A 23759-nucleotide genomic window follows, 5' to 3' on the forward strand; every position below is an offset into this window, starting at 1 on the left:
ACCTTTATCTTCTGACCCACAGGCTTGGCTTTGCCCTTATCTTCTCCTTTGTGGTGAAGAGCAGTCTTCCCCAGGCTCCCCCTTGCCACAGCTGCATCTTCTCTTCACCCCGACTGAGAAGATGGAAGGGGAAGGGGTTCAACCCCTGGATGAGAATCTGGAAAATGGATCAAGGCCAAGATTCAAGTGGAAGAAGACGCTAAGGCTGGTGGTCTCTGGGATCAAGGGAGCGGGGATGCTCCTGTGTCTCATCTATGTCTGCCTGCAACTCTCCTCGTCTCCGGTAAGATGCACCAGTGGGCGCTGCTTTTCCTCCAGCTTTGGCTGAGTGCCAGCTGCAACAGCTGCAGTCACCTGTAAATGATCTAATGGTAAAACTGTTCAGCTCCCTGCTACTGTTACCAAGGGACTGTAAAGTGTGGTCGAATATCCTTTGGTGTCTCCTTTCCTTCCCATTTCAACAGTAGCAGTGCTGGGGTGGAGTGAAGGACAGAGGGGCCCTGCTTCTAGGGTTTTTTGTTTTTCTTTTTTGCAAGGCAAAAGTATCTTAATAAGCTGTCACCCTGAAGCTTTGGGTTACTGATGTTTCTCTATTCCTCCTGGGAGCAATGGGGCTGATGGAGGAATCAACATAAATGAAAGACAAATAATGGACCCATTTTACTTCCCATCACGTTCAAGGATCTGCAGATATTCAAGGGGATCTGGCTTTAAAAAAAAAAAAATTCCGAAGGTTTCAGGATTAAGTCCTTTCCTATCACTAACCCGAAGCGCTGTGGCAATGCATGTGTGTGCACAATTTATTTGCGCAGACATTTACATTGATGACTTAAGCTCATAATTTTATTTGTTCGGCTGTTCTTTAAATGTTCACTGCATGTGACTCTGCAGTCTCCCCAGAATTCCATGTTGGATCTGGTCTCATAATTCTTGCTTCCCCAGTGGTTGCTTTATGTCAGGAAATCCTTCCCTGGTGGATGACAGACAGGATGGAATGTCTTTTTGATGGCCACATCAGAGACACAGCTACCTCAGATTAAACCAGGATATGAAGAGCAGTCCAGGCAAATGCCTGGGCTTGTCTCCGTGTACAGGAAGTGGGGTTTTGATAAATAGCAGCTGGCGGGAGCGTAGGTGTTCACGATGGCTGAACCGTGTATGGTGCTTGTCCCTCAGGCCTGCAAACTCCAGGAACGTGGCTGATATGGTGCTCAAGCCTGCTTGGCCGATTAGAGCAGCACCATCCTGCTCCTCTCCTCTCCACGCCACATAGCTCTCTGTGTAGGACAGTGGGTGAAAAGTCTGTAGGCACTTTGGGGGAGAAGGTGCTAGGGTAGAGTAATTTGTTCACGGTAGGATGCCTAAGACGCAGACCGGAATCAGGCTTTTTAAAGAAAGCAAACAGAGTAACCAAAAATAGACCAGCTGCGAGCCCTGAATAGGTCTGGGAGTCTTGAGACTTTTCAAACAACCACAGCACTGTGTGTTTCCTCACTCTGTGGGATGAGAAGGACGCAAGACCCCAGTCTAGGGTAACAAGGCACACAAGGCTATCAGGCAGGGGTAAGAGAACAAAAAGTGAAACACGGGGTAAACCGCTGGCGTCTGGGACCTCTGTGGACAGTCTCACCCAGGGCACGGTAAGAATTCGGGTCCTTTCTTCAAGTCACTCAGAAACTCTGCGGCAGAGGTGGGGAGTAAAGCCAAAGCCACGTAGATCCTTGAGGTAAGGGCAGTCTAGGAGGAGATTTGTTTTCTGTGGTCTTGGCTCAGAAATGGATTCAAAAGCAGGAGATATAAATTGGACATTGAAGCTGATTGCTCACGAAATAAGCAACCTGGCTGCCCTTGAAGGGAAGATTTGGGAGCTTGTCTATCTTAAAGTTTTTGACTATTCTCAGACTTGGGCAGTGCAACGGATCATCATATTTAATCTCACTTTTTAAGTACATAGATAGGTAGTAGGTGTTTTTCCCTGTAATTGTATTGATAGGAAAGAGATTAGGAGGAGAAAGATAATCTCTTTGACAAAGGGACTGGTCACCTTTAAAACATTAATGTTTAGCATTGTGGTTGGGGGTGGACCAGGTGGTAGGGCTGGTGTAAGGAAACCTGTCCCGGGGGGACATATATTGTAGTGAGGTGTCAGGGGAAACTTACTGAGATGCTTATAAGATCTATACCCAGGAAAACTAGGTTTTTCTGTTGTAGGAAAAAGGTATTTTTTTTTAAATAAGCATGTTTCTTTCGTTTCCCCTTATGTCTTAGCTTTACATTTTTAGCCTTAATTTCCTACATTCAAGATTCCAAAGTTACAGTTTCTAAACTCTACCAGGCAGTCAAATTTCCCTTGAAGTTTATTTTGCAACAATAATTACTAGATTAGATTTTATTGATATACACAAGAAACAGCTTTAGTTTTCGCAGCGCGTCCCCCCTGTGCCTCACCCAAAGACAGGCAGTACCCACATCTTCTACAGTTCATGCTTTCCTTTGGGACTCGGTTTTCTCATCACTAATAAGGTGTGGTTGTATGAGATGGACATTGAGGTCTCTTTCTGCCCATCAGCTAATGAGGGCTCCATCTCAAAGAACAGGCCTGGGGGAGGGGGTTGAAGGAATTAGCAGAATTTTGTGTCTATATGTGCAGATTTCTTGGTTCTTAAGATTGGCCTGGAAGAATCATTTTCATGCATATACTTTGTATACTTAATTTACACACCCTGTAGTTCACGAAGTACCTTGCTTAGAACGTGGAATGATGGGGCTGGAGAGATGGCTCAGCTGTTAGGAGCACTGACTGCTCTTCCAGAGGTCCCGAGTTCCATTCTCAGCAACCACATGGAGGCTCACACCATCTGTAATGGGATCTGATGCCCTCCTCTTGTGTGTCTGAAGATAGCTACACTGTGCACTCATGTACATAAAATAAATAAATCTGTAAAAAAGAGAACGAGGAAAGACAAAAACACTCTAGATATCATTGACTCAATTTACAAAATGGAATGCCGCTGCTGCTGCTGCCTCATTGGCATTGGACATTACCCTAAGGTACCATTTAAAGTGCCAGGCTTCTAGTCTTACCTGGGGCTTTAACTAGGAAGCAATAGGCAGTGGGAAAGCTGGTCTAGGCAGTGAAAAGCTCTTTATTTTTATTATTTTTAATGTGGTGTTTGTGGGTGTGTATATGTTTATGTGCAGGTACTTGCTTTTGTGTTCTTGGCTGCATGTGTATGTGCAGTTGTGTGTGGAGGCCAGAGAACAACTTGCAATGTCATCTTCAGAAGTGCCTCACCCTCTCTTTAAGATGACATCGCTCATTGGTCTGGGGTGCACCAGTTAGGATAGACTGGTGATTGAGATGCAGAGATCCTCCAGTCTCTGCCTTCACAGGACTAGGATTCCAAGGGCACATTCGTATGTCCCGCATCTTAACGAGGGTCCTGGGAGCTGATGTTAGGGTCTCATTTTCTAGGCAAGTATTTTATCATCTGAGCTATTTCCCCAGCTGTGAGTTATATTTCTGTGTCCCGGGGGTGTTGAAGTCTTCTGAGTTCCATGTCACCTTGACCATGACCTTGCATAGTTAGCAAATGCCACCTCCTTGTCCCTTGTTTCAGTTAGGAAAAGCAGAAGAGGTCTGTGTCAAGGGGAGCCAGAGTTAGAATTCAGTCTCTTGGTGATGTTTTGTATTATAAAACTCCAACTTTCGTTGTCGTTGTCATTGTTAAATACTGGAAGGAGGAATCTGCCTTGAATCTTTGTTTATGATGGACTTAATTTAAATGTCCACGTGTAATCTACAATGTCTTTTTCTTAGAAATTATTCACTCAGGTACATAAAATAACTTCAAATTCAAGTAGAATTTGCTTTCTCTGAGCAAGTCTTTGAGATTTAAAAAAGGAGCATTTGGAGGGTCGGATTAATTCATCATGAAAGATTTTGAGGCTCTGATGGTGGATATTAATGAATGGTCGAGAGACCCTAGATTGTTGAGTAGATATTAGCAATAGTATTTTATGAGAAAACAAAAACCCAAAGAAGGTAGGTAACTTGCTCATCATCATCCACCTACTTATTACCGGATACATTTTGACTTCTGGACTCCATCTTGTCAGTTAGAGCAACCGTACATTCATTCTGAATGCTTTGTTGTTGTTGTTGTTGTTGTTGTTGCTGTTTGAAACTTCAGAATAAGAAACTGCACTGGAGAAGGTCTCTTTTTAAAAACTCTTTGAATTAATGGCCGAGAGTTGAGGTGAGGCAGAAAGATGTCAGGTTGGTGGAGAGTTGCTCAGGGGACAGTAGAAAGAGGAACAGAGGGGGAAGGGTTGCCTATGATGTCTGAGCATACGCGTGGAGAGTCATGGGGGCTAAGGGAAGAGATAGCACATTTAGCTGATGTTAAAGTTAGGAGTGGAATTTCCCCCACAGGCAGGCGGCATGGGCATGGGTAGGCAGAACTGCAAATCATTCAACCTGGCTGAAACTGAGTGTTCATAGAGAATAGGGGTAAGAGATGAAGCTGAAAATCTAGGCAGGCACGGGTGGCAAAAGATCTTGAGAACCATTCTGGGAAACTTGATTTATTCTATTCTATGCCAAAGGCAGCAGTTATCAACAACAATGCTTCTCCGCATTTTCCTTCTTGCATGGGCGTTACAGAAATTAACCTAATTTCACCTGGCACTAGGGGGCGCGACTGTAAAACTATCCTCTTAAGTCTTTAAGGCAGCCTGCCCACTTTCTCCTTAACTGAATTCATTTAGTAACCTCTGTTGATCTAAAAGGAAACCAACTTCTTGGGAACCAAGTGCTCCTTCACATAGATGAGGACGAGCACTATTAGGCAATGTTAATCTTGTTCACACAGTGACGGTATTTTCTAAATGAGCAATCTAGTTATATGTATATTGTGACTGGAGCTTTACCATAGGATAGCATAGTGTGAATAGAATTATGCTAAAAACACATGACACACAAATACATGTATAAACACAAGCACACACCTGACCTATGGATATAATCTCCCTGTTTATGTTTGTTGAGTGTTGCCCCCAGCTACTAGCACTGAGCTGACCAGTCTTGCCAAGGAGCTAGCAAGCCGGCCTTGATTATTCTTTTCCTTTTGGTGACAGTTACCCCTGTGCCTTACACTGTCCAAGAACATGCCACTTTCTTCCAGTTTCATGGGTTTTGTGTTCATGGAAAATGAGCATTAATCCTCTGTGGTCATGTGAGTCAGAGCCCCGGGGAGTGTTATGATTTAACACACGAAAACACAATGACAATCTACAGCATGCTTCTCTCTCCATAGTCACTGGTGAACTAAACAGAAGGACTGTGAAATTGGAATCTCTAATGTCCCGTGCTTTGCTAGTTTTGATACTTTTCAAATAAAGGAGTGAAAATATTTCATTAGGTAGAAATACAGAAAATCATCTTAGACTTTGGGACCAGACAGTGAAGTATCAGAAGTCCAGCTGGTTTCAGGCTATTAGCTTCATGATCCTGCGTAAATTCCCTGTGTGTTGGGTTTTTAAACTTGGAACTTGGTTAGGAGATTGGTTAGGAGACTCACACATTTGAGTACTGAGTTTTGTAAATGCCAAGGTGTATGCGAGTGTGTGTATGTTTAAAGATTTATTTACTTAATGTATATGAGTACACTGTCACTGTCTTCAGACACACCAGAAGAGGTCATCAGATCCCATTACAGATGGTTGTGAGCCACCATGTGGTTGCTGGAAATTGAACTCAGGACCTCTGGAAGAGCAGTCCGTGCTCTTAACCACTGAGCCATCTCTCCAGTGCCGAAATGCAAGGTTATTGCTGCTATTCATGGGCAAATTTTCATAACCACATTGAGGCATCAGTTTTGCTTTGTAGTGTGTGTATGTTGTGTGTGTGTGTGTGTATGTGTATAAATGTAGACATTCAGTTATACCTCTTAACTCAGCAGGCATACCATGTTAAGGTTAATCATGGCTTTATAGACATGATTTCTATGTTGGAAATTTGAGAATGAAAATAATCCACCTTAAAAAGAGTTCTGTTTTTTATTTTTTAAGCATAGGTTTCTAATTATGCCTGTAGTAGAGAATAAAAGAAGACAGAAGGGGAAAATTTATAAAGTCATGAAGTGTTATTAGGCTTAGTGTCTGGTTAGAATGGTTCAAAACTCTAGAATTCAGGGCTGGAGAGATGGCTTGGTGAGGAAGAGGGCTTATCGCCATTCTGAGGACCTCATTTGGTTCCCACCCATATCAAGTGGCTCCCAGACACTGTCACCCAGGTTTCAAGGGATCTGACACCTTCTTCTGGCCTCTGTAGCCATATGCACACATGCGGTGCACAAAAGCTCAGGCAGACACATACTTTTAAATGAACAAATAAGTTAATAGTTTTAAAAAATTTTAGAAGTTACAGACCAGCCTATTTCTATTGACCTTCATTTACGTCTTCCAATTCTCCAGAGACTTGGCTGTCAAACAGCAGAAAATTATACCTACAGGAAACATGTGTTCTGACTCACCATATCGGAAACACAAATAATTTGAGTCACTGATTTCTTTTTCAGGGGAGCCTTTATTCTGAAATGTCTCATAGGTGGGTTAGTTTGTATAAATTTAACTGACTTTGATAACATTTTAAGTCTTTCCATGAACTAACAAATGTATAGAGAGATTCTCACTTTAATTATTTCCATATTGTTTAATAAGCATTATGGATCAAAGCCTTCATTACAAAGCATAGCATTGTGTTGGTGGGAAATCGAGGGCTCTGGTAAGTTTAAGTGAGGTACACTGAGAGCTGAGCTTCCCTATAGACAGCAATGATATGAGCCTGGAATCCAGGATAAGTAGTCAGACAAAGATCCTAATATTATAAATTTTAGGTTAATATTATAAATGAAAAAGAAACATCAATATAGTCATCAAGAAAGGAAAATAATGCCTTTCTGCATTGTAAAATAAGCTGCAAAACATGTCTTACAGTTTAGTAATAAAAATGTATTCAGAATTATTTGTGTGCTAGGTATTTCATGCTTGCAGATCCTAAGACCCCTGAAGATATTACTATGTGGGGTATAATAAAGGCTGGGAATATCAGAGCTCTTGGGATCAGAGAGCAGACATGGGGCGGTAGGGCCTTGAGTAATGTCACCCATGATAATGTCCCTCAATTTGTCCTATTTTTTCCTCTATGTCTGGCTTCTCTTCTTTACTGTGTCCTTGGAGGCAGGTAGAAATGTCATGGTTGTGATATTTAACACTGGGAAAATCTGAAGCAAGTAGCTTGTCAAGGTTTACACAGAGAGATCAGGGCTGGGAGTGAAGGTCAAAATCTTAATCTTGCCTCTTTCTGTTAGACTTGCCCGTGATCTCAGAACTCTGAACTTTTAAGAATGCTCCTGACTGTTTTAAAATTACACTTTCCTGTCTGGCATTAGTTGCTTTTGGAGAAAGATTGGAGGATTTATGCTCTGTCACAGAAGAAAGACCTAGAGCTACGTACACACCAATAGACAATGTGGTTAATGCAGTGTTAACAATTGCATAGTACCTTACAGGATCCTTTCAGAATACAAACCAATGCCTGCATGACATGCTGTGATAGAGAGAGAAGCTGGTCTGCATCCATTTTTCCAGCCCTTCTCTTCCTCTTTTCCTTTTTAAACAGGAAGGAGACTAGGCTGTATAACTAACTGTTTAGGTCTTTCTAGTTCTATTAGACACCAATACAAGTAGTTAATGTGATGATATGTTGTGCAATTTCTACACTACCTGCAAATAAACATTCTATGGCTCTGTGGTTTTCTGGGGCATCTGTAGCTAATTACCACAATCTGGGTGGCTTAAAACAACAGGAATTGATTCTCACAACTCTGAAGGCTAGCAATACTGGAAAGGTCATGCTCTCACTGAATGCTTTAGGCAAGAATCCTTCCTGACTCCTCTCTTGTTTTGGGTGGTTCCTAAAAATCCTCATGGTCTTTGGTTTCACACCAGCCTCTGCCCCCATTATCACATGGCAGCCTTCTCCTCTCTGTGGAGCCTCTCGTTTTCTTTGAAGGGCATCAGTCATATTAGATTTAGGACCCACCCTAACTCTGCTGATGTCATTTTAACTCTTCATATTTGTGAAAACTCTCTGCAGATCTATTTCCAAATAAGGACATGTTCTCAGTTTTAGGCACATATGCATTCGAAGAGCATGCTATTCAATCCAAGGGGAACCATTTGTTCATTTTAAATTAGTGTTCATGTCGCATTGGTTTCCTGTCAGGCATTTAGGGGAAAATGGTGAACAAGACAGATATGGCCTTCCTGAGATTAGTAAGGAATTATACATGCCTTGCTGTCAGTTGGGTTTTGAAAAGTGTGGCGGATCCTTTCCTCTTGCCTTACATAGTTAATTGTGTAAGGCACAATTAACTGTGTTAATTAATTGGCTGTGTCACTTAATAGAACTGTCTTCTATTAATTGGCTGAAAAGTTTTAGTTGAAAATTTGTTGTCAGCACTGTCACCACCAGCGTTTTCCCAGTGTTGTAATCTTACAATTGCACCCTTCGCCAATCTCATTTTCCCCCAGAGCACATGCTGGGAGCTCAGCCTCAAGCAGATGAGCCTAGGAGCCTTGCTAGACCAGGCACAACCATGAGTGTTCCTTAATTAGTAGAGGAAACTCTCCTGCTTGGGAGGAAAAGGCCTTCTGCCTTTCTTGCATTAGAGGGGTCTGTGTAAAGATCTGTGGTCTAGAAGGTCTTCTTGTCACATAGTGCTTATGGATTACTCTTTGGAATTCCATGATGTGATTTGATGAACTTCTGCAGTGGAGGTGTCGTTAGGCACTGCAGTGCAGTCATTTTAATTGATGATGGACATCAAGATGAGGATAGTAAAAGTCCAGAAAGGGGAAAAGCTTGTTCTAGACTCAATAAAGAAGCCAGGAAATCCTACTGCTAATCTGATGCCCAGTCCATTCTACTAGGTTGCCTTTTAAGGCAGTATTTGTAGACTGTGTTAGCTGCTTTGTGAGTTCTTCTTTCTTCTATCCCTCTCTACTGTTTTTCCACCCCTTTAATCCCCTAACACTAGATAGAAAAAAAAACAGAAAGAAAAGAAAGGGGTTGACATTATCATTAGACTACCTCCTGCTGATTAAGGGCAAGTTCCTTGGGACAAGTTTTATCTTCTTCGCTGTCAGCATAGCTAATTTCTTCTTGTTTCTTCTTTATACATGACTACTTAACAAACCATGAGCAACAACAACCAACCAACAACCCACACAACCAACCAACAACCCACACAACCAACCAACAACCCACCATGCTTTTCAAGGCACTAGATTTTTATATCCTCTGAAAAGTCCTAGAATTCTCAAAATCACACAGTTGCAGAAACTATGGACCACTGGCAAAATCATACCCTTGCTAGAGCACAAGGCAAATCACAATCAATTGCTGTGGACATCTAAAGCACATATCCCCATACTTGGGATTAAGATGAAAATATAGTCATAATATTTCTGTGTTTTTTTAAGAAAGCAAATTTCCAAAATTGTCACTACAAGTGGTCCCTTCTTCTTATATAGTAAATGAGACTAGAAGTGGGTAACTTCCAGTAGAAGACACCAATGGTAGGACTTTCAGTGCTTTCCCCACTCTCAAAAATGACCAAGACAATTTTAAACCATGACTGGACCTAGGTCAGCAGCTATATATGGTCATATAAAAGCTGACATTGTCACTGTGCACTGCCCATGATTGTTGAAATTTACCATCTTTGTCAGAAAATATTAGATTACTGCCATTATGTTTGAGAACTGACAGAAATATGGTGACATGGTGGGCGCATTGACAACTTCCAGTTGCTTAGACACTAAACTAGTGCAAGAATATTTTAGTGGATACCTTCTCAATCACTGAGGAGAGAAAGGGAGAAATGTTTCAGTAGATCCTTCTGTTGGTGTTATTCAAGGAATTCTGCAGCCAACTTGGAAATTCTAGTACAAGAACATCCTGCCTTAAAGATATTCAAAGGAATTAGTGTATTAGGTCAGTCATATACTTTTTCATGAATTTATCGGTTAGATTGCATGTATACTTCTGGATGTTTTTGCTGTTTAGTTGAATATCTGAGATGACTCTTAGAAACCAGAGGCAATGAAACCAGAGTCAATGTTCTCTGGGATAGAAAGTGGTGAGTTTCTCTAGGAAGCCCACATACACCACCACTAAGTCATGAAAGGCCACTAGATAATCAGCGGGCAGTGTAGTGGGGAAGAAGGAAAAGCTGAGTTAAAGAGAGGCTACATGAAAAATGTGCTAACAGATATATTCAGGGTGAAAATGTTTTGGGAAAGGACTAATGTAGCTTCTCCCTGGGTTCCCAAAAATCTGTTAGTTTTTTTAAATCAAGGTTTTTCAAAGCCACTGACTTTGACTCTCTGAGAATATAACTAGGGATATGCTTTTATGAATATTGAAGACTTCTTGGCCATGTTTTTTGACTTATTCCTATTTCCAATCCTTTCCTTAAACAAGGTTTTGAGCTTTTTTGATCAGATGTAGAATCCACCATTTGCAACAGGCTGTTTCCATGAACTACACAGTAAATCCTCGAGAGAAGAAATCTAGTCTTCCAGCCCACTGTAGTGTGGAAGGGTGAAAAATCCTACTTTTCTGCTTTGAGACCCAGCCTAAGAATTTATTAGGTGGTGCTTTCATGACTTCTCAGATCTCTATGGTAAGCTCATCTGAATTGATGGTGGCGACATCAATTCTGTCACAGTGGAGATGGCACAATGCACTAAGGGAACACTGCTACAGAGTTTTCCCAGTGTCCTTAAGTGACTCACAGCTCATTCATATGCTCCCTTGAGATCTTCAAATTGTGCCCTGGTATTGAGTGAGGAACAGTGAGCCATATATGACTGCAGAGCCTACTTCCTGGTTTCATATTTGATGAGTAACATTGGCTCCTGGTACAGATAGGCCTCTTCCAGACAAATGCCAGATGACTATAAGGTCAACAGCATTATGTCACATTCTACTGAGTCAGAACCAGAAGCCGACAGCTTCCAAAGATGATCTCTTGAAACATCACTCTCTCGGGGGCATGGTATGAACAGCTGGAGAAGTTTTTAATGGAGTTTTTATTTTTAAGGGATCCTAGAATCAAGAGAAGAGTAACGACTGTAATTTTGAACTTAGTACCTTTTACTCCCTAACAAGTTCTAAACAGCTTTGATTCTCATTTTCCTATTTCTAATTTCTAGAGATAATTGTTGCATGGTGATTTTGAGTGGGGTGGAGGATAGGGGAATGATGGATTGCAACAAGATTACCTCAGTGCTTTGTGCTATTAGAAGTCCCCAGTTCTTTGTCTCCCCTGTCTTAAATACACAGAGAATGGCCTTATTTGTAGGTCTTTCCTTTGGCGAATTGTAGATCTTTTGCTGTTCTGTGTCTTCCTTCTTTCAAAGCCTAGACCCACGTACTTTCTCCTTATGCTACCAAACCTTGAAATAGTTTTTGTTTTCATTGTCTGGGACTCTATAAAGCATGCTGCTTGTTGATCGTTCCTAAAGGCTTCATTAGAAGAGAGACCACTTTTATGAATGGGACACAGGTTTGCCAAAACCAAGGAGTGTATATGTTCTAACTTAGTATTCACTTTGTGAGTTGAGTATAATGGCTGTCTCATAAAGATGTTCAGTTTTAGTTTAAAATATTTTTATTCTTTTTAACAGTTTGTTTTAGTTAACATGCAAGTAAAGAGTTTCACTGCAGTATTTAAAAGTTTATTATTTATTTATGTATTTATTTATTTTACTTATTCATTTTACATCCCACTCAGTGTCCCCTCCTGGTCACCCCCTCCCACAATCCTTCCCTCATCTTCCCTCCCCTTCTTCTTTGAGCCAGTGGGGACCCCACCTTGGTATCCTCCCACCCTAGCACTTCAAGTCTCTGAGAGGCTGGGTGTCTCCTCTCCCACTGAGGCCAGACAAGACAGCCCAGCTAGAAGAACATATCCCATAGGCAAGCAACAGCTTTTAGGATAGCCCCTTGCTACAGTTGTTCAAGACCCACATGAAGACCAAGCTGCATGTATTGGGGAAGCCTAAGTCTAACTGTGTATATTCTTTGCTTGGTAGTTCAGTGTCTGAGAGCTGTAAGGGTCCAGGTTAGTTGATTCTGTTGGAATGATTTATTAATTTATTTAATGCTCACTGGTGTTTTACTTACATGTATGTTTGTCTGTGTGAGGCTATTGGATCCCTTGGAACTGGAGCTACCATGTGGGTGCTTGGAATTGAACTCAGGACCTTTGGAAGAGCACTCAGTGCTCTTAACTGCTGAGCCATCTCTCCAGCCCCTCACTGTACCCCTCACTGTAATATATATATATATAAAATTATACTCTGTTCTTATTGACCTGATCACTGACCTTCACATCCCCATGCCTTTCTGGTTCTGTTCCTACCCTCAAACAGTCCCTTCCACTCTCAAGTTATGTATTTATTCTTTTAGTCTTTCATGTTCTCCTTACCCCTCTTTTAGACTCTTTTTCCCCTCTCATGATCCTTTTTCCATTTTTATGAGCTATAAATAAATATAGACTCCACATTATTAGAGAAAACATTCAGTATTTGTCTCTGTGGACCTGGCTTATTTTATTTAGCACAGTGACAGGTGAATAGTTTAAGGAAAATAGTACATGTATAAAATGGAATTTTATTCAGGTTTAAAGAAAAGCAAAATGATGCTATTTTCAGAACAGATATAACCTGACATTATCTGTCAATTAATACTTAATAACTTGCTACTGCTTCTAGCCAAACTATCAAATAATATGTTAATCATATCATTCTTTAGCTATTGAATAGCTTTCAGTGAACAGCAAGCATTTCTTGAGTGCCAGTTTTTTCCCCATAGGGTTTATTCAAAAATCTTCAGTCACTGACAGGTTAGTACAATGATTTTTAAACTGGGAAACCTGGATTCTTGTATACTTCTGGATCTACCCATACTTTTCATTCTTTTCTTTGGGACAGGGACTCACTATGTAGGTCCTGACTGGCTTGGAAATTGCCACATATACCAGGCTGATCTGGAACTCACAGAGATCCACCTGCCTTTGCCTCACTTTGCTACTAAAGGCATGCACCACTGTGCCTGGTGACTCAGACCTTTAGAGCCAGGGGCTTTGTGAGTAAGTCGAGCATCTCTACTTTTATTTTTCTTAACTTTCCCAGGAGACTCTAATGCCTCCCAGCATTAGACACGTTCTCCTGTAGTGCCATCATGTCTCCAGGCATTTCATATACATAGTGCATAATCAGTTGTCAAATTCCGTGTGTTTGCTACCTAGGTACTCAGTTGTTCCTTGTCACTTGCTTACCTCTTCCTTCCTTCCTTCCTTCCTTCCTTCCTTCCTTCCTTCCTTCCTTCCTTCCTTCCTTCCTTCCTTCCTTCCTTCCTTCCTTCCTCCCTTCCTCCCTCCCTCCCTTATTCCCTTCCTTATTTTCTTTATTTGTAGCATATCTGACACCCAGAGGTGAAAGCATGAATTCTGGGTTTTCCCTGGATGCCCTCATGATGAAGTCACTGCCAATCTGCTGTGTGGCACCTTTTTTTTCCCTCCAAGGCTAGTACTGAAGTGGATACAAGAACACAGGGGTGGAATATTAATACAATCTTCAAGGCAGTTTCTCTTCCTTTTATATTTGTATGTGCAGGTTTATTGATGTTAGATCTGGAGGCATAGAGCTTTAGTCTCCAGTTAAGAGGTTGAGACAGGAAGATCAAGAGTTTAAGGACATCCTGGGATAGAAAACAAGCTTAAGGTCAGCCTGGAAAACTTAGTGAGACCCTCTCAAAATAAAAAAGAAAGAGCAGGAGAAGAGCTCCTGCCTTACATGGGCAAAGCCTTCGATTCAATTCCTAGCAACCTAAACAAAGGAAGAGAAAAAAAGGAAAAAAAAATCACTGGATAACACAATAAAAAAAGTGTAGTAGTATTAAGGACAGGAGTTAATTATCTTCACTTCCATGGTCTTTAATTTCTTTCTCTGAGACATTATATTCAACACAAAGATGGATTCTTCTGTATCCTTTGGTGCTTCTGAGACAATACTATTCAAACCCTGGGGCTGTACCCAGTGCTAGCTGATTTTGAACTTTGTTCTTCACTTGTGATGAGAGACCTTTACACTTTGTAGAATTAAGAAACTCTGTTCTGTAAGCTGTGGTTATGTGGAAACACTCTGTCTCTTTGATATCTCCCAGTTTCTTTAGCATCTTGAGATGCTCTGGGGGATTTCGTTCTTCTTTGTATTCAGACAAAGTGTCTACTATGTGGAGGTAGACCAGATGTCTTTGTATTGTTTTCTCATGAGGCCCAAGTCCTCTCTGAGTTACAAATAGACAGAGAACTTGTTTCAAGGACTTTGGTAGTTTTGATATGTTCTTTAATTTATTCTCCCTTTTAAAAAATTATTTTTTATTTTTCCTTTTTTCACATATAGAACACAGTATTATGTAGGCTCAATCATGAAAAATTCATGGATTTTGTTTTCTGTGTATCAAAGGATAATGGCTGATATCTGTTGACCCCTTAATATTTCATGTCAGGTGTTAACCATTCACACATATTATCTCAATCAACCTCATACCAGCCTTCTGAGAAAATAGATTTTTTTCTCTCTCCACTTCATAGACAAATTGAAAATCAGTAAGTTAATATAATTTTCTAATGGTCACATCCCTCTCTGTCTTACCCTATCAGGTTCTTCATCTAAGGGGAAGGGGAAAAGAGTTGGTTTAATCATAGGTCACAAAAAAGATATGAGTGAAGTGTGATTAGGAGGTTGTAGCCAGGTCAAGCATGACATTGGCTTTGGAACTGTTGGGATATCTCTGAACTGCATGGAATGTCTCTGAGCAGTGTCCCTGGATATTGTAGAGTATCTCTGGGAAATGTGGGAATGTCTCTGTGCAGGGATAGGGTGACCCTGGGAGGTGTAGTGGTAACTCTGGGAAGTATAGTGGTTCCTCTGGGCGGTTGGGTGCGTGTCTGGGCAGGGATGGGGTGACTCTGGAGGTATAGGGATTCCTCTGGGCAGTTAGGGTGCGTCTCTGGGCAGTTGGGTAGCTGGTACTGAGTATCAGGTGCCCAGAATGAGAGCAGAAAAAGTTCAGGGAGCAGGAAGTATCATCTTTTTCTAGTGCACAGAATTACCTGAATCCACTAAATGGTTGATTCTAAGAGGATTCTGAGGATATGCTAATTTCCACTCTAGGTGACCTCTGGGAGAAGGAACAGGATGTTAGGGGTTGCAGAAGATCAAACCAGTGGAGGAAGTCACATGTGTTTTCCTCACTCGCTGCCTCTTGACATTTCAGTCCCAGAAGATGCCTTTTGGTCATAGTTCCTCTTACCACATCAGGACAACCAAAAGATAGAATCTACACACATACACACACACTCATGAGCATGTGCCACACAGGAACCTTTTAGAGTCTTTCACAAAGTCAGACTGTAAAAATGATCAAACCACACATGCCCAGTGAATTTAAAGTTGACAAGACACTGTCATAATCAAAAGGTTTTTAGAAGGGCTGGAGATGTGGCTTGGTGGTAGGTGGTCTGGAGAAGCATTTTCTTAGAATGTGAAAGGCCCTAGGTTCAATCCTCAGCAACACACACACACACACACACACACACACACACACACACACACACATAAAAAAAAGAAAGAAAGAAAATCAACTCACAAGGACTTTCAAGATCAGAGAGCTTGAAGTAAATTTGTGAATGGGGGAAACTTCCTGTTGTCTTCACTTTCAATCCACTGATTAACTCAGGATTGCCAATTTTGTTTTGTTTCTGTGTTTTGAGACACAATCTGAGCTTGCTATATAGACCAGGATAAGGACCATCTGCCTCCACCTCCTTTGTTGGAATTAAAGATGTGTGTCACCTCACTGACTAGTTTTATTTTGCTTGTTTATGTATTTGTTGCTCTTTGTGGAGGGTAGTTTAAGTATCATGGGAAGCTACTTCATGGGAAGCTGGTTCTGACATGGATACCCACAGTGTTGTAGTGATTTTTAAAGAGAACAATTTGCTGCCCAGAGAGATTATGATACTTAGTCTAAGATCACCCAGTACTTGCTTGTCTGGTATCAGAATCCAAGAACTATGTGCTGTACTGAGCACCACGCCACTATATGGATGACTTTTGACAAGTCCCAGAGCACAGGACAGTTTATTTGTCTAGGGGATTGTGGTGGAGGGGGTAATAGGTCTTTTGAGAGGTCTTCATCTGGAGCACTCCCTAAAGCACAAAGAAACAGCGTGCAAAGGGCTGGGAGCCAAGACTTGGATTCCTATCCAAGGCAACCTTTCTCCCACAGGCTCACCGCTGGGGCTCGGGGAAAGCCCTGTCTCCTCCCTAAGCAGTCTGTTGACTTTAGCCCAGGAAGGCCTGTGATCCTCTTTAAAAGAGAAGCAGGGGATTCCTCATTTGTGTGGGGAGTCCCCAGTGGAATCCTCTTGACTGCGGCTAACTAGTCTGCCAGGAGAGTGGGAAGTAGGGATTTCACTGCTCAGGGCAGGAAAACAATTTTCTCTCAAGCGTCTGTCTGATCAGGATCTTCTGCCAAAAATAGCCTTGACGTTGTTCCTGGCGGGAATAGTGGTCATTTTTGTAGGGAATATACCATATAGCTCCGCTCTAAAATTGTAGAAAGCGTCCCTAGTACTTGTGACCTCGGGCTGATAATTAATTTTCTAGAGACAGCATCTGTAACTGGCTTCTTGGTGCATTCTTTGAGAGATAACTCAGTCTATACAAGGTTGTTTCTGTTTTTAATGGACATGAACAGACTTTTCATAGGGTTGTGCCCTTTTGTTATGACTTGGCTCCATTTTGAGTTTCTTGGCCTTCTGGCTGCCAGGTCCTGTGAGTTTTTATCAAGCTTCTTGCTGTTTTACTTCGTACTGCCATGCACTGCCATAACTCAGGTTTCTCAAGCTGTTGAAGAAAAGGGAAAGATCCAAGGCTTAAAAACAGCTAGTGTGGCTGGTGGGATGCCTCGGTGGGTAAAAGCACTGGCCCCAATCCTGACAATCTGAGTCTGAGTCCCTGAAACTATGTAAAGGTAGAAGGAGAACACTAATTCTACAAAATTGTCCATTGACATGCACATGTGTTCCATGGCATGTGCAAACACACACACACACACACACACACACACACATCCTTTACATAAAACCAATTAATGAGAAAGTACATCTACTACTGAGCCTGAGGACTCAAGATTGATATAATGAACTTACATGATAGAAGGAGAGATTAACTCCTAACCTCAACACACACACACAAACACACACACACACACACACACACACAATGCACACACACACAATGCACACACACCACATGTGCAAACATGAATGCTCAGGGCCTCATTTATATACACACACACTCTCATGTACAAAATAAATTAATGCAAAAAACATAACTGAAGCCAATTGAAACATACTGTGTTCTGACAGGTTAGAGCAGGTTACACTGACCCTTGAAAACAGGGTATGCTTACTCCTGAGATGCAGTGGAAGAGAAAGCACACAAAACGCTTCTAGAACTTTCTCCTAGTTTGTTCTGAGAGTCTGTGAGGTTGGGTTTTGTTGTTGTTGTTGTTGTTGTTGTTGTTGTTGTTGTTTTGAGGCCTATTAAGTGTGCTGGTATTTAAATGGAGAACTGGGGCTATGCAAACCAACACAATAAACCAAAGAAGAGCTAGGCAGAAATGAAGACAGTTCGGATGCTTGCATGGTAGAGCAGAGCAATCCTCCCCCATTAGAAGAGACATGTAGTGATAGGAAAGCAAAGAGTATGTAGCTAGTCCGGGTCAAATCCTCATAGAAAAAGCTACGTCTTTTGTTGGGTATTGTTTCTGTGGGCTGCAGTATCCATTTTTCTTTTTCTTTTCTTTAAATATCCATCTTTTCCCTTCCTTAGGCGAAGGACCCTCCAATCCAAAGACTCAGAGCACCAGTTACCAGTAAGTATTATCAAAAGTTTAGTTGATCTTTATGTACTTATTGTGTGTATCTGTGTGGTACATGTGTATCTGTGTTTATAAGCACACTTGTGTGTGTGTGTGTGTGTGCATGTGGAGGTCAGGGGTTGACACTGGGTATTTTCACAATGTGCTCTTCACATTATATTTTGAGACAAGTCTCTTACCATACTTGGAACTCACTGGTTTAGCCAAATAGGCTTGCCAGAGAACTCCAGGGATCCAGTTGTCTTTCCTTCCTCAGAGATGTGTGATTGTAATCCAGAGTTATTGTGCCTGGCTTTGTGCACATGCATGCATGCGTTTGTGTGTGAGTGTGTGTGTGTGTGTGTGTGTGTGTGTGTATGAACCGAGCTCAGGATCTCATCTTCAGCAGCAGACACATTATTGACTGACCCATTTCTTTAGCCTTGTACCCAAGTCTTTAATAGGCTCTTTTCTGTAGTCTTAATTTTCTTCAGAATTTAGGATCTGTCATTTCCCTTAGAAAAGAGTTGCATCTCCAAATTGTTGGAGTAAGATCATCATCATGAACTAAACATCATTATCAACTAAAAAAAAAGGGAATAATAACCAAAGAAGTGCCTATATCTCTGTACTTGCTTTTTTTTTTTTTTTCTCTTTTTTTGGGTTTTTTGAGACAGGGTTTCTCTGTGTAGCCCTGGCTGTCCTGAAACTCACTCTGTAGACCAGGCTGGCCTCGAACTCAGAAATCCACCTGCCTCTGCCTCCCAAGTACTGGGTTTACAGGCGTGCGCCACCACCTCCCGGCTGTTCTTGCCTTTCTTAATCCCCCCCCCCCCAGAAATTTTTTTGGGTAGGAATTTCATTTAGTTTTCATCTATGGATTCTACGTGTGCCTGGCTGTAAGACACCTGCCAATTCTATTCGTGACATGATACCTTAAGGAGAGCCCACTGATCCTTTGATCAAAAGAATATTTTTGGGCCCTTGATCATAGCCAACCATCAGAAATTTCCATATGAGTTTTCAAGGATTTATTAAGCTCTCTGAGCTGAATGGGAAGTACATTTTGCCCTCAATAAGTCATTATTATTTTTGATTCAAAGCACAGCTTCAGGGCCAGGTACAAAGTAAGTCTTACTGAGTTGGAGTCAATACCAGAGTCCTGTTATTTCCTATCAGTGAGGACCATGAGCCAGAGTAGGTGTATACGATGCAGTTTCTTAGCCATTCAAGGTAATATTCAGGCTGATGCAGAACTGTAAGAAACTTGGGCTCTGGGGCTGGCTTCTGGAAAGGCCTGGCACAAACCTTCCAGATGCAGCTGGTCCTCTTCTCTCTCCTTCTCCTCTTTCTCTTTTCCCCCATTTTCTTCTTCCTCTTCCTTTTCTTTCTTGGTGGCAGTGACTCTTTCCAAGTCACCTTCCAGGAAATGATAGTTATAGGAAGTAGAAGGAAGACGTGCATGACTATGTCTTTGGCTTCTTTCTCCCTAATTCCTGGGACTGTGCCTGCTTTGATTCCACAAGCATCCTGTGCTTGACTCCATAATGAAGCTTATTGGACCAAAGACCGCTTACTAATGCGATCAGTGAGTCTGATTCCCATGGTCAGGTGGAAAGGTGTAGGGAACAGCTAAATGTAGTTGCTCAGAGTCAAGATAACCAGGGATGGTCAGGACCAACGCAATGCAGGCCCTGTTGCCCGACCTCTGCCAACCTTTGTTGTAGTCTCTGCACTCAGCTGGAGAGTAAGCATTAAAGATGCCTGTTATTTCTTGCTTTTGAAAAAGATCAGGGATATTGGAACCTGTCTGTTCTGCCATATGTGTGAGATGACAATGGCTTTAACCTCTCAGCTCTGACTCCTAAACCTCGTTTTTCACTCTCTTGAAGACTGACATTGGCTCCGCCTTACCCTCTGTTCCACAGGCACCACTGGTTCGAGACATTGGTATACCACAGTGCTTCTTTGCTTTCATTTTTTCCCAAGGTCTCCCTCCTCGTTTCTTTTTCTTCATCTGTTCTAGCCGCACTAGAAGGTTCTCATCTCATATTTTGTTCAGGGATAATCTTATTTTCAATTCTTTTTAGGATGTGAGAATGAGAGACTCTTCATCAGATTCAACAAGAACGAGTATCAAACCATGGAGGTGCAGAACAATTCAGTCGTCATCAGCTGTGATGGGCTTTATCTCATCTACCTGAAGGCCTCCTTCTTCCAGAAGGTCATGATTGACCTTCATTTCCGGAAGGATAAAACTCCCATCTCTATACCAATGCTGAACAACAGTCAAACGGTTGTCTTCACTGTGGTGGCCTCTTTGGCTTACAAAGATAAAGTTTACTTGACTGTAAATGCTCCTGGTACTCTATGTGAAAACCTCCAGATAAATGATGGGGAACTGATTGTGGTCCAGCTAACGCCTAGTAGATACTGTGCTCCTGAAGGATCTTACCACAGCACTGTGAACCAAGTACCACTGTGAATTCCATTCTGAGGGTGGACAGGACAAATGTTCATTCTTTTGAGAGATGAGCCCATCCTGCTCAACTTCATGAGATGTGACCGAATGCAGATCCTACCCTACTTCCTCACTCAGGGATATTTAAATTGTATCTTATATAACAGTTGACCTCTCATTCCCAGGATTGCCTTGAGCCTGCCAAGAGCTCTTCTGGGAATGAAAAAAATAAATGTCTCTTCAAGACACATTGTTTCTGTTGGTCAGATCATTGTAATAAACATCCTCCACTGAAAACGGCTCTTGATTACTATCTTGTAGAATTTTGACATTGTCAAAAGAAAGAGCAAAAAATGGGGCTGTAAGTCTGGAAAAGGTGGTGCTCACCAGCCAGTAGGAGCTGGAATGCTCTGTCCAAGGTTAAGGTGACCAAAGGTTACATGTTGCCTAAAACTGTCTCTCACCTCATGGGAACTCAGAAAGAAGATCACCCCGTGGAAAGCAGGACTTGAAGACGACTGAGTGTTTAAGCAATGAGGTGCACTCTGACCTTCTCCTTATCTTTCTTCTTTCCTGGCCTCCAAATATACATAATAGAAAACTTCCTTCAAAGAGCTATGTAGGGACTGTGATGCCACTGAAGTACCACAGTAGTGATGTAAAGAAAACAAGTAGAGCTTTGTTTTTTATACAGAGTGTACAAGAGTTTTACCCTGAGGGTTATTTTTATTATACAGGATAATAGTGAACTGGATGTCTCAGGATAAAGACCAAGAAGGATTTTCACAGTCTGAGCAAGACTGTTCTCTCTTCCAAAACTTTTAGGTAAATTTTTAGTAATTTTTAAATTTTTAGTAGTTTTTGGCCATTTTTTCAATAGAAGATACAACATATCTCAAAATCTTTCCAGATGATTTCATATTCCCATAAGGATTACATTGTGCTACAATACAGTGCTTATCTCTTGAACCTCCAGAAAATCTGAAGGCTGTTAATTTTTATACTAAGTGAATTCAGTTACATTTGGATTTTTCTTTCAGATAATTTTATATTTTCTCTTACGCATCTATCTATAGTTATATTCCCACTGTTTTAATCTGTAAAAGAAACTGAATAAAAATGCTATATAAATGAGATAACCACAGGTGTTACTAATGGAAAGCCTGCCATGGGCTACACATCTGGCAAGCTATTGTGTGATCTCTGTCTTGGTGACTCAGGAGACTGTGTGTGTGTGTGTGTGTGTGTGTGTGTATTTTTGTTATTGACTATGTTTTGCGAAGTTGTTATTACCTACCAAGTAATGTCTGAAAAAGTAAATGTTTATAACTATGGGCAATATTTAAGAAAATGTGTGTCTTGTTTTTAAATTTTGGACTTATGTCTGTATTTTTTATGCATGTGTAATGATCAGGCCTAGCATAAGCATCACTGTTTATTGGTGGTTGCCTGAGTACCATTGTCTCTGCTCTGGAACCTCACTGCTCTGGAGCACACCAAGCCTGCTACTTTTGTTCTGGTCAGTGGCAGTCACTCAGGGATACCGATGCTGTGTGCCAGCCTTAGCCATCCCTGTGCCAACGTATATGGCCTGTGTTTTAGTTCCCTTATCATTTCCTTCAAAGGAATAATTAATCCTGTATTCTATATAAAGAAGAGATTCCCAGGAAGAGAGCTGAGTGAGAAACCAGAAGTCAGGAATTCTAAATTTGACTCAAGTCACTAAGCAAATACCCCTGGACATATGACTTCCTATTTCTGCATTCTGCTTCCCTCCTGTAACATCGCAGAAACACAAAATGTCTAAAAGTTGGGAATACTGTGTTTGTAATGTTAGCTGAGGATCACACCACGTGTTAAATGTCTCTGTGCTGGGAAGCTTTCTCTTTCATTGTATGGAAACTGGTTTTCTGTTCTTTTTTCTGCCCTTGACAAGCTACATATGCTCCCTTAGGCTTCTTGGTAACTCCTTACAGAGCAGGTACCCACTGTTATCCAATGACATTCAGTTATAGGATGCTATAGGGTGAATTCAATCATAATAATGATCTTAGGCTTATCAAGTGGTTTCCTGGGTTTAAGCCATAATTTTGTATTCAGTGCATTCCTGGTTCTCAGAGAATATAAATATTAATGTTAACTGTTACAGACGACAATAGTGTTTGTGTTTTACCTTTGAATTCACTGATGGTTAGAGTGTTGATTTCCTTTGTGTTTCTTTTTAATATGTCTTGATCATTCCTCATAATCCCTCATAAGCACATTGTTTCTGACTTCCTACCTGCCCCTGTCCAGTGGATGGTTGAGCTGGCAAAGTTCATCTTTGCTTCTGAAAAGTGTCTGGAAGTCGTGCCTCTCCTCACAGTTCAGGGATCTGGCTATGCAGAGTCCTTTCATGGGCATACTCACTTTTCACATGGGGATTTTCTTCTGGATGATCTGGATGAGCTCTGGAGGAGCTCAGAATTAAGTTTCTTTTGCCTCATAGTCATTCTTTGCTGTCTCAAAACAAGGTCACAAGTATGGGTGGCATCTATGACATAGAATGGACACAGGAATCTTGGTGCCACCTCGATGATATTAATGACTCTCTTCCATAAGTGCATTTTATATTCAGTGTCTTTGGTTTCCCTCCCCCACTTCTCTTCCTCCATTCTCCCCTTCTTTTCTTTCCTTTTTCCCTTCTCCTGCCTTTGCTTCTCCTCCTTTCTCTTCCCTTCCTTTCTCTTTATTTCCCCTCCCCTTTCCTTCTCTATTTTTTCTTCCCTCCCCTTCCCTCCCTTTCTCTCCCTTTCTTTCTCCTCCTCTTCCCTTCCCTTCTCTTCCCTCTTCTCCCCCCCTTTCCTAAGCTTGCCCTTTCTCTGCTCTGCCTTTCTTCCTTTCTTTCTTTGTTTCTTTGTTTCTCTCTCTCTGTCTTCCTTCATTCCTTCCTTCTTTCCTTCCCTTTCTTCTTTCTTATTCCCCCTCCCCCCTGGTTTCAAGACAGGGTTTCTCTGTGTAGCCCTGGCAGTCCTAGAACTCACTCTGTAGACCAGGCTGGCCTTGAACTCAGAAATCCGCCTGCCTCTGTCTCCCAAGGGCTGGGGTTAAAGGCGTGCACCACCACTGCTTGGCTACTCTGCCTTTCTTAATTTTTACCCTTTTCTCTTTCTCTATCCACTGTCCTAGCCTCAGCCTTCTTCCTCTGTTCAAAAGTCTACAGTTAAGACCTCAACAAATCATCATCTG

At 41.6% G+C, this 23759-nt stretch overlaps 1 protein-coding gene across 1 annotated transcript; it reads left to right on the top strand.

Moving 5' to 3' along the window:
• The first annotated feature begins 14 nt into the window (after positions 1-14).
• Tnfsf4 (TNF superfamily member 4) lies at positions 15-21229 on the top strand. The gene is made up of 3 exons (XM_052200360.1): positions 15-283; positions 18043-18085; positions 20161-21229. Exons 1-3 carry the CDS (start codon positions 122-124, stop codon positions 20553-20555), a joined length of 600 nt encoding a protein of 199 aa, XP_052056320.1. The 5' UTR covers positions 15-121; the 3' UTR covers positions 20556-21229.
• Positions 21230-23759: the final 2530 nt, after the last annotated feature.

Source organism: Apodemus sylvaticus, chromosome 12, assembly GCF_947179515.1.
Source record: "Apodemus sylvaticus chromosome 12, mApoSyl1.1, whole genome shotgun sequence".
Classification (NCBI taxonomy): Eukaryota; Metazoa; Chordata; class Mammalia; order Rodentia; family Muridae; genus Apodemus; species Apodemus sylvaticus.